At 44.6% G+C, this 16115-nt stretch overlaps 1 protein-coding gene across 3 annotated transcripts in view; it reads right to left on the reverse strand.

Annotated features, from left to right (window-relative positions):
- The window catches only part of EPHA4 (EPH receptor A4), a 108898-nt gene that overhangs the window by 51792 nt on the left and 40991 nt on the right, over positions 1-16115 (reverse strand). For all 3 annotated transcript variants that reach the window (XR_008841198.1, XR_008841199.1, XM_056498951.1), the window contains one exon: positions 1118-1456. Coding sequence is in view for 1 of the 3 variants with exons in the window: in XM_056498951.1 (XP_056354926.1) it covers positions 1118-1456 (339 nt within the window). In the remaining 2 variants the exon portion in view is untranslated. The remainder of the gene's footprint in view (positions 1-1117; positions 1457-16115) is intronic.

Genomic DNA, 16115 nt, shown 5'->3' on the forward strand with positions numbered 1-16115 from the left:
CAGATTTAGACTAAGCCTACCTATTTTTCACACACACCTACTAGGAAACAGAATTCAAAATATTTCTATGGTCTGGTACAATCAAAATATGCAATATTAATATTGTCTCATAGCCCGTAAGGCTGGTAATAAATGAAACCCTGTAAGCTGCGCTCCGAGGTGCTGAATGCCTGCAACATCTGTGGGACCTGGAGGCAATCAGCACCCTGAGCCATCAGATAACAGGTTTGACGGTCTTGTAGCCAGTCTGACAGTCTGGATATCTCATTTGAATTTAGAAGAGTGTCACATTCAAATGTATATAATTTTGTGCATTAAATTAAAAATTCAACTGGAACCCTGTGCGTTAAACCCTAGCTGGCTGCAAACTAAGAAATGTTTTCATGTAATTAAAGATCAAACAAATCAGCATCAAAACGAAGTGGCAATCTGCTGCTGCAGCCTTTGCCCTTACTAGGTCAAGCATGGGGTACCAAAAAAGCAGAGCTGCCCAGGGTATCTGAAATAATCTCATATACACAGAAACAGCATTTCACTCTCCCAGATGAATGAAACGCAAAAATCAGTCAGCATGAAGTTGAAAGCTCATATAGGATTTCTTCAGCAATGCCAGCTCTGATCAATCGAAACATTGTCAGCAGCAGGTTAAGGAGGTATTTATTTAACTAGGGGACAGAATCTAATTGACTTTCCAGGAGAGGAGAGCGGGCAGGCGCCCACTGGTTCCGCTCGTTGAATCTTACACAGCCCTTTTTCAAGGGGAGCAGGAGCACAGCCCTGTGCTCCCCGAGCACGTTTTGCCCTCTGCAGACACCAAGGACATGCTTATGTCCTGTGCACGGTGTCCCCTGCAAGGAGCAGAGCTGGTGGGCTGGGGGGACAGGGCAGCTGTGCTTCTGCAGCACAGCCCACTCCCAGACCCTCCTCTCTCCCCCTGCCTCTGAAGCGTTTAAACCATCCACATAAAGCACCAGAAAATAAGGGTTTGACCCAGTTACACATCTTAGGGCTCCTTGCATTCATTTGTTAGTGCTAAGTGTAAGAGAAGTCACAAACAGACAGCAGAAATGACAAACAGGCAGCAGAGGCGGGAAGGGAACTGCTGCTGAGCTCCTACCTGCTTGGTTAGTCGTGACAGTGACGGACACAGCCTGGTCCTGGCTGGGGTTCTGCCTGGACACTCCGTTCACGGCCCAGACCTCGAAGGTGTAGTTGGTGTGTGCCAGGAGGTCAGTGATGGAGACCTTGGTGGTGCTCAGGCCGTTCTGCTGGGGGCTGAAGTGCACCCCACTGCCGCAGGAGCGGCAGCGGCCGGGCTCGCCCGCCCCGCAGCGCTTGCACACCACGTTGTACGAGATGTCCTCGCGGCCACCCTTGTTCTGGGGGGGGCTCCACTCCAGGTTCACTGAGGTCTCGTTGACGTTGGAAATCAGGTGCTGTGGTGCAGATGGAGGGCCTAAAACGACAAAATCCGTGTGGTTTTAGTTGAGGGGAAAAAAATTAAATAAAATAAATAAAATAAAATAAAATAAAATAAAATAAAATAAAATAAAATAAAATAAAATAAAATAAAATAAAATAAAATAAAATAAAGCTTATATAGTAACAGTGGAGTTAAGGGTCCCTTCCCCTGTGCAACTCCCATTTAAGTTAAGGACGGCAGAGATCAAGCAGAATTTTACTTCTCTATGTTCATAATGAAGGCAAAAAATTAACTGGTAAGTCAAACTCTGATCTCTTCATCTGATGAACTAACAGTATTTTGCAGCTCTAAATGAGCCTGAAAGCTCAGTACTGCAATTAAACAGGAGTGGGACTCTCACTGTTTATGCTTGTTATGAAAAATTTTAAATTTACATATCTTACACTCACTTTTTCCATGATCTCCTAAGCAAGGCATCAAATGCACAAACTTCTGCTTCACTTGAGATTTTCAAGGTCCCCCATTACCTCCAGGCAGACTCTCAGTGAAATTATTATAGAAATATCTCATGATTTTTTTTTTTTTTTTTTAATATAAGTGCAATATTTTCCAGACAAGTTGATGTCAAATCCTATTCAGTGAATACTGAAGCCCATCAAGCAGGGACCTGAACATGACACTTCATGCAGGATGGAGATTTGAGTAAAAAGCTGGACACAGAATTAAGGCTTTGAAGGATGGAAAATAAAGTTTACAACAGGAGAGTGCTGGAGAAAGTGAAAGAACTGGAGAGGAAAATATGGTGAGCATCTGAAGGAAGAGCTGAGCAAAGAAACCTTGTCAGAAACAAGTGACCAGACGGAAAGCTTGGCACTAAGGCTGGATTTGAGACACAAGGTCAGCTTTTCCACCTCAGGGATGGGACACCTCAAGACTCATGAACACGCTGCCAGAGATCTCCCAGCTGGTTCCAGCACAGGGATGATGGGATTAGGGCACAGAGCTGAAGGCAGGGTGGGCAGGAGGGACAGAGCCCAGAGGCAGCAGCACCTCCTGCACCTCCAGCCCTGCCCAGCAACACACAGGCACAAATCCTATTGATGTGCTCCAATCCCCACGGGCCACAAACCCACAGGCAAATTGAAAATGCAGCAGAGCTAATCCTGCAACTCTTCATCTAATTTCAATACCGTTGAGACACGCTTTTTGCACCCTTACATTTAAGACAGATGATTCAGAGCCCATGAAAGAGATGGGTATTTTATTCATCCCAAAAAGCTCCCCTGACCATGGCCAGGCAGAGCACACAGGTACTCTGACACACACAGTGCTTTGGGATAGGGCTACAGTAAGCACTGCATGGAACAGAAATGAAACAGGATAAAAATGAAAATTGAAAAATGTATCAATCCAAACAGAAACAGTAAAAACAGCTGTGCTTACTAACTACTGGTAGTCAGCTTTACATACAAATATTAGTAGCAGAAAAATACTGGAAATAATTTTGTAGAAAGTCACAAATTAGACACAAGAAAGCTCATGAAAGTTTCTTACATTTCATCAAAATACATTTTGACGGTTGCAATTCAAAAGAAGCTCAACTAGATCTCCTTGCAGAGAAGGAAGGAAAAAGAGAAAGTTCTGGCAATTAGTCAAACATTATGAAACTATGAACCTGGCAAAAAAGAATCAGTCACCACCAACAGTTCCATTAAGTGTATAAATAAATAAGTCATAATCTCTCATATGCCAAAGGTACAAAAACAGTCATCGTGGTAAGGCAGGAACTAAATACACTGAAAACATCAAATTCTACTGAAATTACAAAGTGACTCATCAAGTGTAACAGCAAAAAGATTAAGCTGTTAAGGGATGACTATGGGGAAGATTAATTGTGGCTCCCTCCTCAATTCAACAGGTTCATCTCAAAGGAAGCTGAGGCCTGAACAGGCTGCATATGACAAGGTTTTGAGGGCTGCAACACCTCCTCAGGTCTGTGCTTGAAGCCACCAGGATGTAACACATGCTCAACAGGAGACAGGAGTTTTATTTTGAGAGAGGCAGGTAAGCTAAAAAAAGAGTCTAAATGACACAGAGGTCAAATGGGTCTTCAGTACCTAAATGAAAGGTCTCTGTTGCAGGAGTGGCTAAGTAAAGATTGTTTGTCTGTGCTTACTTCAAAAATACAAAATTAATATAGTTCTTTTGAAAGGAGGGAAATCCTCCCATCTTGCCAAACCTTTGAAACAGTCTGTGAGCTAATCGGGGTTGACAGGTAGAATTACTGCAAGAAGAGAGAGCTGAGCCCAGCCCCTGAGCCAGGGAGCCCTCCTGCCTGCTGCACCACCAGACTGCCATTCATGGCTTTTAGTTATGCACTGGCAGCATTTCGGACTCCTAAGGACAAAACCCTTCTACTCAAAGATCAGTTACTGAACACAGCAAGAGATGTTGCCTGATCCAAAAACTAGATGAGAAAGAAACAAGGAAAAAAACTGGGTTGAACCTCTATTTGTCATGTGGAAATGGAGGCAGAGAGAGGTGTGGTGAGACAAGGGCACACAAGACATGCTTTGCACATCCGGGCAGAGGTCAAAACTGCCCCAAGCCCACTGCCTCTGTCCCATAACCAGCTCTCCTGCCCCCAAAAGCTGGCTTTGCCAGCTCCCCTGGGTATAAGAAAGTGGTGTCTGCTTAGCCTGCAAATACACGAGCTTTCTTTTCAGGAACAAACTCTGAGTGCAAGGTGGAAGACACTCCTGAAATCGTGAACTCGAGCGGCAGCGCAGGAACTGCTGAGCAGGAACTGAACCAAACCCTCTCCACCCCAGCCTTCCCCAAACTGCCTCACACCTGGGCTCTCTTCAGGGCAGGCACGTGCACAAGGTGACAACACCTGTCCCTCTGCACTGCCAAGGGAACAGGGAAGCCAACAGAAGTCTCTGGGGGAACAGCAGCCCCAGCAGGCTGCAAGCCCAGGTGCACACTGTACAGGTCCTGGCCAGAGCAGCAGCCAGAGACACCGGGAGCTGAGGTGTGTGTGCTCCCAGAGTCAGGACCTGGCAGCTGCAAGCCCTGGGCAGAAACTGCTCCTGTGGGAAACATGGAGAGCCTGAGAGAGAGAAAAAGCAAAAGGTGTTTTCCTAGAGAGTGTTCACTCACTGCAGGCACACACAAGAGCATCGACCCAGAGTGCAGCCAGAAGAGCTGGGATCAGGGGCTGCCACTACAAACACCTCCTTGCCCCAGCAGCACCAGCTCTGCCAGGGCCAAGAATATCCCCATTTCAGGAGGGAATTCCTGCAGCAAAGACCTCCATGGGAGGAGGGTTTGTACTGCCATAGCTGTGGTCTGAAAGATGTGCCTCTTAGCTCAGATACAGCAGCCAGCTTGGGGTTAAACTCAGACTTAGCCTGATGTCCATTAAGATATTTTCCAAGGCTCTAGGTCCAGTTTCACATGGGAAAATGTGCCAGAATGAATCAAGCTCCTCAGAAGCAAGAAGTCAGTAATTAGTATGTGGGACAGGGCAGTGTCTAAACAGAGATGCGGCCAAGCGGAAAGCAGGGAAGCAGATGCTGCAGGTCACAGAGACAGTGCCCCACCTCCAGCATGAAAAGGAAGATGAGGGGGAGTCTCCAAGCGGTGGGCTGACACTACAGTGAGGGGAAAAGCAATTTCTTTTCTTCCTGGAGCACAGTCATCAATGGAGCTGTTGGCACAGGGAGTGGGGACCAGCCTCAGATTGATGGGCCCGTTTCAGATGTTGAAACACGGGGCGTATCTGCTCTTCAGTGGTGAGCAGTATTTGCTTTGTTTCTGACAACAGATGAGACAAACCCTTTCAGGGCCATGGCAGCTGCAAAGGCCAGGATAGTACCTGGATAAACCCAGCAGGATCCCACAGGAACAGCATCCTGACAGCCAGACCTCACACAAACCTGTTTCCACTGGCAGAAAAATCTAGCTACAGGGCAGATGAGAGAGGAGACAGGGACCTGTGCCTCTGAATCACCACCACCATCTGTAATTCTGTCACAAGTCCCATGATCTACAGCATTTTTCATCAATCTCCTGCCAATGGAAGCATGCTATGGCTATTTGGCACTGTGCAAAAATGGAGCCACGCTGCCTGGAACAGTTTGAAAATGTGACAGCTCCTACAGGAAATAAAACTTAAATCTAAACATTTTAATTCTGAAAACCAATTAATTTTAAAATTCCTTTCATGATGTTAGGAAGGCAGGTGCTGTTGCTTTCCCTGCACAGGACAATAGAATCTGAGGGATGGATCTGCAGAGCCACTCAGTCTTCTCAGGTCAGTGACTGCAAAGGGGACACAGTCTGATCAAGGGGCCTGAAAGCGAGATCCCTCTGCAGCCCCTTTAACCAGCACCCTGAACAGGAGGGACTCATCTCTGGGAACACAGGGAACGGAAGTTTTCCATTTTATTCCTTCCTGGGGCTCCATAAATCCTGCTTCACAATAAACCCATCAAAATCAAGTGAGCCATGAAGCAAATGGGAAGGCCCTGGGTGGAGCAGTTCACTGTGTGTGTCAGGGCTGAGGGAAACACTGAAGAGTCTGTTTAGCAACAAATAATCTTCATCAAGCTAATCTTGCTATCTTCCTCAACCCTCCTATTAGATTTCCTTAAATGTATTGGGCAATGTGGATTGTTTGGCTTTCTCTTGTTGCAATAGGCTATAGCCATTACAGCTATCTGTCTTTCATCCACAGATAGAGAGATCTGTCTGTCTTAAGGACAATGTTGTACCCTATACCAAACAAACATTCACAAAACAAGAGTTTTTAAGATGTTAATAGCATAAGCACTACTTGTGTTAAAAGGACTGATGTATTTTAGCACTCTTTCTACAACTTCAGGCAGTATTTTAACTTTTCATCCATCAACATTTCTGTCCCTCCCTTCCTACACTCGTCTCTCTCCAGTCAGAAGCCTCCCACACATGCCTGTGCAAATGACAAGGACCTGGTGAAAACCATGACAAGGGCTCATACCAACACCTGACTGTCTCCTTCCTTCCAGACCTCAGGAGATCCCTGTGTGCCAGCTCTCTGTGGGCACACTGAAGGAGCCCTGATGCTGCAAACCAGGGATGAAGCCTGGTCCAAGCACTGGAGTGACTCACAGGCAGCTTCTGCAGCAAAGCCCCAGTAATGAACCTGCTCTCCAGGACTGAAGTAGCACCTGTGGGGTGCAGATGGCAAGGGGACACAGCTGGGAAGGGAACCAGGCTGCAGACTAACATTGGGCATAATAACAGCTCAGTAAACTGTTTATTTGCAAGGAGTACATTATTTTCCATTTAAATCAGCTGCCCTAAAGACTAAGGGGCATCAGATAGTTGAGTCAAACATCAACAGGTTGGATGCCATCCATCTGAGAACGTTATCCCAAAGCCCCTTTCTTCCTGTCCCCAAAGGAGAGCAGCACAAACATAGGAGGCTCAGCCTCAGGAATCTGGCAAAGTCATTCTGCCAAGGAGAAAGAATTTCTATCCCAACTGCAAGGAAGGATTTCAAAGAAAGATAGCACAAAGGAGATTAGCTACAACTGAGTGAATATTCCTGCTGCCCTGGGGGATCAGCATGCCCAGCCCTTCATGCACAGCACAGGGAAAGCACAGAGCCCAGAACTGCAGGTGCCCAAGGACAGGGTCTAACCAGGGCAGCCCAGGACTGCAAGTGCAGCACCAGCACAAAGGCACGAGTGGGGAGGAGAGAGCCCCTCCCTGGCAAGGCCATACACCACAAACCCATCCACAGCCATGGCAGGGGACAGCTGTAGCTGGGCTCCTGAAGCTGGAGGGGCTGCAGGCAGACAGGCAGCCTTGGTTGGGTGTGCAACCAAGCCACTCCTCCCTTCCTCCCTACAGCTGGAAACCTGACAGGTCCACACAACCAAAAAACATCCCTGAAAACTAACCCTGGGATTTAAAGGTAGACTTGTAAGTGCACTGTGCTGAGGAACTGTATTTAAATGGTTATGACAGAGGTTTTAATATCCCTGGTTTTACATCTTCCTTTTTTATTACTGATCTGCCCAGCAAGATGTTTCTCTAAAAGTCTCTGTGGGTGTATGCGGTAAATTCAATTACAGTTTTCTACAAGGAGACCAGACAGACTTGTTTGACATCAAGAATACTGTCTTCACTAAACCAGTTCATTTAGTTCAGCAGCAGGGTATGGTTAGGAGGCGTGGATTAAAGCACAGAGAACGGAGATGAGAAAGAAATGATTCCCAGCACAACAGCTCCTGAGTGACCTTGCTGTCCCATCAAATGAGAAGAAATAAGAAAGACCTTGCAGCTGGGTTCTCTGCTGCCCTAGGTTGACAGGACTCCAGAATCCCACTTCCAGACAGCTAGCAGCTCCAAATCTTGGGCAAACAACTTTTGTTCGCCAAAGGTAGACATGAGTAAAACAATTTCTCTTTCCTTTTCTCAGAGGTCCCATAGCCACAGGAAGGTAAAGTTGAGGGCTTTGGTTTAGCCAATTTTATCAGATACAAGTAGCCTTTATATACAACTTTCTTATGCTGAAAAACAAAGACATCACAAAACAAACCAAAAAGCACTTCAGCACATGGTTCTGACACTTAATTCCTTCAAAGTGAATTTAACACTTCCAAGAAACCCACTCAGGTGGCACCCAAAATAAAGCTCTCTTAGCCACAAATAGCTGCCTGTCTGCACGTTTCTGTCACAGTCTGGCAGAGGGCTCCTTCAGAGCTCCCTTTTTTATGCCAGCTTAGTCTTCAGCCATCAACAGTGGTAGTGAATTATTCTGGCAGAAACATTACCCATTAAGGACTGAACTGATATTATCAGTATTAGAACTGTAACCACATCTGTTTACTACTAGCCTATGTTATAGTTAAGATTTATTACCTTGAAAGATCTGGCTGTGGGAGGAGATCTGTTAAAACAGCAAACTGAAACCCACACTCTCCATGGAAGTGCTAATGGAGATATTTCAAATATATACCCTCCAGAAGGCAAGCCTTTGTTAGGAGCATCCTTGTCAGTCACCAGATCAGTGCATTTAAAATGTAGCTCCTTTAAAAGAAAGATGCTCTCTAAAGGTATGTATGTGACTAAGTAACTAGCAGGGTGAAACTTTTGAGCCCTGGAAGGAGAAAATGATTAAAAAAATAATTTACTCCATCTGCATGGGCACATATGTAAAAGCACATTTCTCCAGCAGGTAACGGATGTCTCTGCAGCCGGGGCAGTGGATAATTATTTTCAAGTGGGTTGTCACACGGCATTCAGCCTGCCTTCGCCTGACAGTGTGAAATCGGAAGGAAGCTTCATTGGCAATTCCCACCAGACATCAGAAAACCTCAAGCATGTAGAAAAGACTTTAATCTTCTTTAACCATTCCCCCACTCTCCTCGAAGAAAATATCGCGTCTTTTTTGAGGCGGAAAAAGCAGACCTCAGCTTAATAAGGATTGAAAATTATTTTAACGAACAAGAAGTATTAAAATACCATATTATGCTACAGTGTGAAGCTTTCTAACTGCACCCTAAAATTGTTAAATATACAGTTAAATATACAATTAAAAACACTGTTAAATGCAGCTGTGTGCCAGCTATGGGTGTTTGCTAATCAAAGTCAATCAGGCAGACCAGCAGGGCTCAGTGGGCTTTGCACCAGCACTGACAAAAGGATCCTCTTTATGAGCCTGCTCCAGAGATGCTGACCCTCTTCATCTGCCGTGGTTTCAAAGGGAACTCGGGGTATTCAGAAATCTTGAGCTAATTTGCTACATAATAAACAAGATCCATACAACAGGGAAGGTTGCTATGACTCACCTCGTTTGAAAGCAGCCTGGGATGAACTGGCCTGCTTTGAATCGGCAGCTTGGCCTTGGCTGCACTACAGAGGAGCAGCAAAGTCTTTGATAAGTTAAAGGAGCAGCAGGCACCTGGGAGCAAGCATCTGACTGTCTAATAGCACAAAAACCTGACTAGAAATGCACTATCAGAAGCAGGGAAGAGTTTAGCACATCTGCTGTACAAGATCTGAGAGCCAGCTTTTGTGTGCAACGCAGCAAGAATAAAGAGACCAAATAAAGAGGTGCACAAAAAAAAGGATCTGTACAACGAACGCTTCCAAAGACGTCTGGAGCATATCTGCAGAGAGCAATGAAATGCCAGTGGAAGCACATCAGGCACAGCCTCTGAAGGGGCTGGTTCAGGCACAGAGGCAGCACTAGGGCTCTGCTAAGGTGGTGGTTGTGTTGCCAGCCTCAGCCACTGCTGCTCTCCCAGCAAGGTCTCACCACGATGGCACTGTATGGATGGCCTTTAACAGCTCTAATCAATGCTCTTTAATCTGATCACAGTTCTAGAATCATCTCCCTGGGGGCGGGGCTGAGCGTGAAACAGAGAGTTTACCATTTTCAGACAGGATGTAAAGAAAGTAATTATTAAATAATCAATGTCTTTAAAGGCCTTAAGTCACTGACTAAAATGTCTGGCAAAGCAGTGCCAGGCACAGTGCTCAAGAGGAAGCACTTTGGCCTCCTCTTTCCATCTCAGAGGCTTCACTGAACCTGTGCAGCAGTGGAGCTGACAATGATGTTTCAGCATGGGAGCTCTGATGCCCTTCAGATATGCCTTTGTTGTTGATGTCTAACCACCTGAAAGAAAAGTTCTAACACAGAGTAAATACCTGGGTCCTGTATGTTGAAGCTGTCAAATAAACCCCACACTTTCCTGTGACAGCTGTGTGTGTTGCTGCCACTAATTGCTTCTTTCAGCAGTTGTGGACAGGTCCCCTGTTGTTGTGGGCTAATTTACACAAGCAAAGGCAGCTCGGACAACCCTCACTCCTTGTCTGCCTGGCTATTCCTGACCATTTATCATTATAGATTATGTGTTTTACAACTGGTGAGACCAAAGCCAACTGGCCACAGGATGCAGCAGTCACTTAAAATACCAGTCATCTGCTCCATTTCCACTCTCTCTCCTCTCTGTGCATAGTTAGCTTTACAACTGGGTTATAATAAGGCAAATGATTTGGTAAACAATTCTTCATTTATTTACTTGGGCAAGATTCCTGTGACTTCAGTGGGAGTTCTGCCAAGCCAGGGATCCTGGACCAGCGCCAGTGACAAAATGCCCATTCCACTGGAATGTACAATTTCCTATTTACTTGCCAAAAGTACCTTGGCTACCAGCTTCACAATAGGCTTTGTTCCTTTCACCCGGAGAACAATCCAATTAATAGCTCCTCTCCTAAAGAGGCTAAAGAAGTTAAGCAAAGAGGTCCAGTTAGCACTGGCAGAGGTGTGGGGAAACTGATGCTTGCAGGTACCACTCCTTTGGGCTCTAGGCTTCTCTTCCAAGAACTGCCATGTAAGAACATTTTGTATTGTCATGTATGCTAAGACACGTTATCACATCTACTCTAATGCACTGTGCTGCAGACAGCATCACCTGTGTTCACTCACTCTTTTGAGATAAAAAGAACTCTGCTGCGGAAACCAGAAAGTTATCTGACAGCCTGACAGGAAAGAAATCCAACCAGAAAAATAAGTTGTTCTGTAATTGGCCCAACTGCTGAATTTCTTATTCTGTTTGCCCTTTAATTTACTTCAACAGCTCTACAGAACTGGGTCCTGACTAACCAAATCAAAGCCCCCAGTTAATTGAGTAAATGTCTCTGTTAATTTAAGGCTCTGGCCAGAAAATCAGAAGACAGCTAATAAACAGTTTCTGTATTTAAAGGAGTGATGATTTCAAGTCTACTGATTATAAACACGCACTGTCAAATTACTCCCGTCTCCTCTCTTCAAGCCATAACCACTCCCCTCCTTATTCAATTCCTTCAGCCCATCACCACACACAAGGGGAGACAGCTTTCTCCTTTGAGATTCCCATCACTCACAACCCCTTTCTCTCGGTCTGGCAGCGATGCACCCATGGATGGTCTATTTTCCCAGCCTACATGGAGAAGAAAATCATCCTTACAGCCACTGTTCCCTCTGCTCCTGCAACTGCTACTACAGCTTAAAAGGCACTCTGGTGTACTATTTACATGAACTATTTACATGCACTATTTAATGAACAATATCACAGGATGTTTTAAGAACAAAATCATTTACTGAAGGTGCGGACATATATATATAAAGATGTGGAAGAGTTATTATGCCATAAATTTAAATTCTGATACTGCAGAGAAAAGGCTCCAAGAGAGGACTGCAGTAGTGCCAGCACAAGTGTGGAAGTGTGGCAAAGCCAGTGCAAAGCCACCTACAATGCAGTAGCCAGCACAGTGTGGTATAGTCTGCTTTCCTTTTTCCTAACAGCCACAAATTTGATAACCCACATCCAACTGGAAACTTAGAAAAGGAAGAAGTTAAGTTGAAGGAAAAAGAGCACATTTGCTTATTTATATTGTTTATAGTCTAAGCAATCATTATAAACATGTGCTCAAATATTCAGCTCCTATGCAATTACTCATTTGCAGCCACAGTTATTAGGTAGGTAAATTCACACTTTTTTGAAAATGCAGGTCAAATACTTATCTCTGAGATATGTTAAATGTAACACAAGATTGCATTAAGGGTATATATTAGACTGCAACATTAACAAAATTGAAGTGTTTAGACCTTTCAGACCTTTTTTAAAGCCTTGACCTTGGAAACAAATAAGGACAGTGTTATTTTAATGTGCATTCAAATTTTAACAACACAGTCACACAGCTCTAGTGGAATTCACATTGAGTTTCCACTGTAGATTGCTCATCATTTCATTATGGTTCATTATGCTGATAACTGTCAGAAAGCATTAGAAGCAGGAGCCTTGAGTAATAGCACTGAAATGGTAATTTAAAAACAATATACTTTCTGAAGGAAATACAGCAGTGCACTAAATTCAATTAGAAGAGGGGAATGTAAAGACAAGTAAGTGATGTTTGCTGTTTGAAGTCAGGCTATTCAGTTTCTTGATAACCTAGACTGGAGAAGGTCCTTTTAAAGCAGGCACTCCTTTCTTGCATCTCACTACATCTGCTCTATTTCTCCAAGCTTCTCCAGTATTAACTGTCTTAAATGCAACCGTTTTTGCAATATTTCAGGCCATGACAAAATATCAATCAACCCACCAGCCCTTCTTTGGGTGACACAACTGACTAAATTATTCAGGGTCATTTACTGAGGCAGATTTCAAGCTGGACAGTCCATGATGGTAATCTCTCTTTTGTAAGGGCTCCCAATTAAAAATCATTAATAATTTGAATTGAAAAGACAATATAAACAATACAAAACCGTCCCACTCTCACTCACAATGCAAGCATTGTTTGTTAAGAGTTAGAGACCCCAACTCATTAATGGTGGGGACACAGGAGCAACGCCCATTAATTTGGGTGGGAACTGCACCTGCCTGCACCAGGATGAAATTCACAGGATATCTCCTTACAGAGAAGGGAATTCAGGGACAGGGGCCATGATTGAGACTGATTTGTTTTCCTGCCTCATGGATTAATGTGTGGCTAAGGCAATTTATTCTCCATTACATTGCTAACCTTATGAAAGACCCTTCCTCACTGCAAGTACTGAAATATAATGGAGGTCTGTAGAGTTGCCTTGACATCACTTCTGCAATGCTTCCAAAAGGGAAAGGCATCCGTGTTTTCCATGGTTTGGGCTCAGGTGTGTCACAAGTCAATCATGCCATCTCCACACCCAAGCACACAGCTGACAAGCCCACTGTGCTTCAGAGCTCCGAGCCTGAATTCCCAAGTTTGGCCAAAGCGGCAGATCCAGGGTGGCTCTGCCCCTCAGTGGTGACAGACACATTGATGATTGTCCCCACGAGGCAAGTTTGAGGGGAGAGATGCACCAGCAAACACGTGGCTGTTCTGCCCTTTCTTACACCAACTTTACACCAGACATAACTACTCACTCTAGCAGAGCTGAAATAGAGCACAATACTAAAACCAGAGTTTGAGTAGCTTGTTAAGGAGCCTGATGCCTGGCTCACCTGAGGTTAGACAGTTTTTACAGCTCACCAAGGGATGGCAATGTCAGAGAGTAGTGTTATGGAAGGGTAAAACTCTGGAGCACCTCTCCTGACCAGGAAGTAGCTACTGCTTTTGTTACTTATCATGGGAATTGCAAGAAAGGAAAAGGAAGGGGAATTCTCTAATTCCCTTTCATCCACTAGCACAATCAGGCTAATGGAAAGTCCTAACAGTCTTCCTCCCCCAAGCTAGAAGGCAAGATAAGTGACAAGGCCAGCCAGTTTACTGCTAAAGGAAATCAATAGCCAAGGGTCAAAGCTTTACAAAAACACATTTTAAGAAGGCTGAAGTTCTTCATCATAAAAAGTATTTGGGAATAATAAAGAAGGGATCAATCCACAGTCCATTCCAGGTGTTCTTTCCAAATTATCCAATGTTACTTTTATTCACCTGGTCTAATAGTTCTCCAAGTGAACAGAAACTTGATTTTACAAGCCAGTGGAGCAGAGTCTATCTTTTTGCTAGAAGAATGGATCTCAGATACTGTGTTTTATTTCTTCATTAGTGTGCCGTCACACTGAGCGATTACTAAATGCAGGCCTGAATGAGAATACCAGAGTTAAAGAGCATAATGAACAAAGAAGGTGCCTGATTATTATGGCTGTCAGCACAAGGGAATTGGGTTTGTCACCGGGTTTAACCAACTGGCAAGAACTGATTACAGTCTGAACCCACCTGAAAGCACCTCTGATGTTTATGCTCCCTGCTGTCCACACATCTCGTCAGGAAAGTCAGACAGGGACCTTCTGAAGGGTCCCCTTCAGCAGAGGCCCTTGGAATGCTGTCCCTTGCCTTGGCAGAAGGGCACTCAGAGGGGGAGTGTGGCAAAGGAGGAGCCTCAGAGCCCCGGGGCAGGGCTGCACCTCATCCCTGAGCAGCAGCAGCAGCATCCTGCAGCACAGCCAAGGCAGGCTGCAGCAGGGGCTGCCAGCAGGACCAGGGCTGGCGAGCCACAGCCACCCCTCAGGCCAGCCAGAACCCCCCTGCTGCATCCTCACCTTGGATCACAGCAAAAGGAGCCCTTCAGCTACAGGAAAACCCAAGGCTATGAAACAGGACCTCCAGAGACAGGCCTGTTTTCCAAGAGCAGGATCCACAGGATTATGGTGCTGGCTTGCCTCTGCATCCTAGGCTGCTGCAGGGATGAACATTGAGGCCAGCACCACAGCCTTTGCCTTTTCTCCTTCTCTCTTTGTATTTTTGGGGTAAAAGACCAAGATCAGGAACTTCAGCTTTGTCTCACCTCCCAAGACAGGAATGGGGAAGAGTGCCTGCTCAAGGCTTGACAAAAACTGGCTAAGCTTGCAGGGGTACATTTTGCAATACCAGCAAACATACATATCATTTGCTAACAATTTCCCCATCTGGAAATGTTTTGCTCTCTCCTCATACTTCACTAACTGCACATGCTTATTTAAATTCAACCAGTTGATTACTAATTTGATTTCAATTTGGTGAAGATATCATTCGCAAGGACCACAGCTTTGAAAAACTTTTGTTGGTATAATGTTATTTAGGGTGTACATTCCAAACTATAGTTTTGTTGTTGCAGAAAGACATTTTTCCTATCAAACTGGTCACATTTCAAATCTAGTAGTGTAAATTATATTATAGAAAGCACGTTCTTGCCCATTTAGACAAGGTTTCACAATACAGTTAGACTCCTTTCCCAGTCAATACTTGGCAAGGCATATATGCACCACTCTGCTTCCTACTAAGCAAAAGCAGCTGCTCTTGGCTATGCTCTGGCCTCCTCAGCCACCACCAGCAAAACTCACTGCTGAAAAGAAGGAAATCACTGGAGAACAGCTGGAATCAAGGGGCTGTGGGGAAGGGACGAGTGCTAACTTAGTTATGGACATACTCTGTTTCTGCCTTGTAAGGGAGAAATTAAGGTTTCAATAAATGTGACTCATCTCTCACAAAATTAATTCTCAATGTATTAAAATGTTACAAAAGAAATATCTCAGCCTTCCCTCACACAGACTCTCTACATAAATATACAGCTGACCTCCAAAAATCTGGAAACACTTCCAATAGCTTTCAGGGAATGCCACACATGGATATCCCCCTGGTAAAATATAGCCCTTTCACTTATTGTTTCAAACTGCTCTGCTCCTAAGAAAGTGAAAACCAAAGAACTAGATGATCACAATTTAACACCAGGACACGCCTGGAATCCCAGGTCTTAGACTGCATGAGCCATTAACCAACACACAGGACAGAGAGCTCATCAGAACCCTGTGACTGTGCTCAATGCATCTCTCCCTCTCCCTGATGAAGGTATTTGGATGGAATTAAAGCAAATTCCATTTGCTGCACATGATGTATTTACCTACACAAAATAAAATAAACCATGCATTGGGTGGTTGTGTCTTTAAATGTTCAAGATTTATTACTACCACCCCTTTCAAATGAACACTTAGGTTCCCAAGGGTCACCAGCTATATTTCAAGCAAATTAGAAACATAATGGGATTATAAATATTACCTGTTTACCTGAGGTCATACAATTACAAGGAAAACTTCCACAATTTCCACAAATATCCATATTTAAAGAGATGAAAGGTGATGTGATCTACTGGCCAGGTGCTTAGACTGGAAGCAAGGCCTGTATTTTAGTTCTACCTGTG

The sequence above is a fragment of the Oenanthe melanoleuca genome, chromosome 9 (genome assembly GCF_029582105.1).
Source record: "Oenanthe melanoleuca isolate GR-GAL-2019-014 chromosome 9, OMel1.0, whole genome shotgun sequence".
NCBI classification, from domain to species: Eukaryota; Metazoa; Chordata; class Aves; order Passeriformes; family Muscicapidae; genus Oenanthe; species Oenanthe melanoleuca.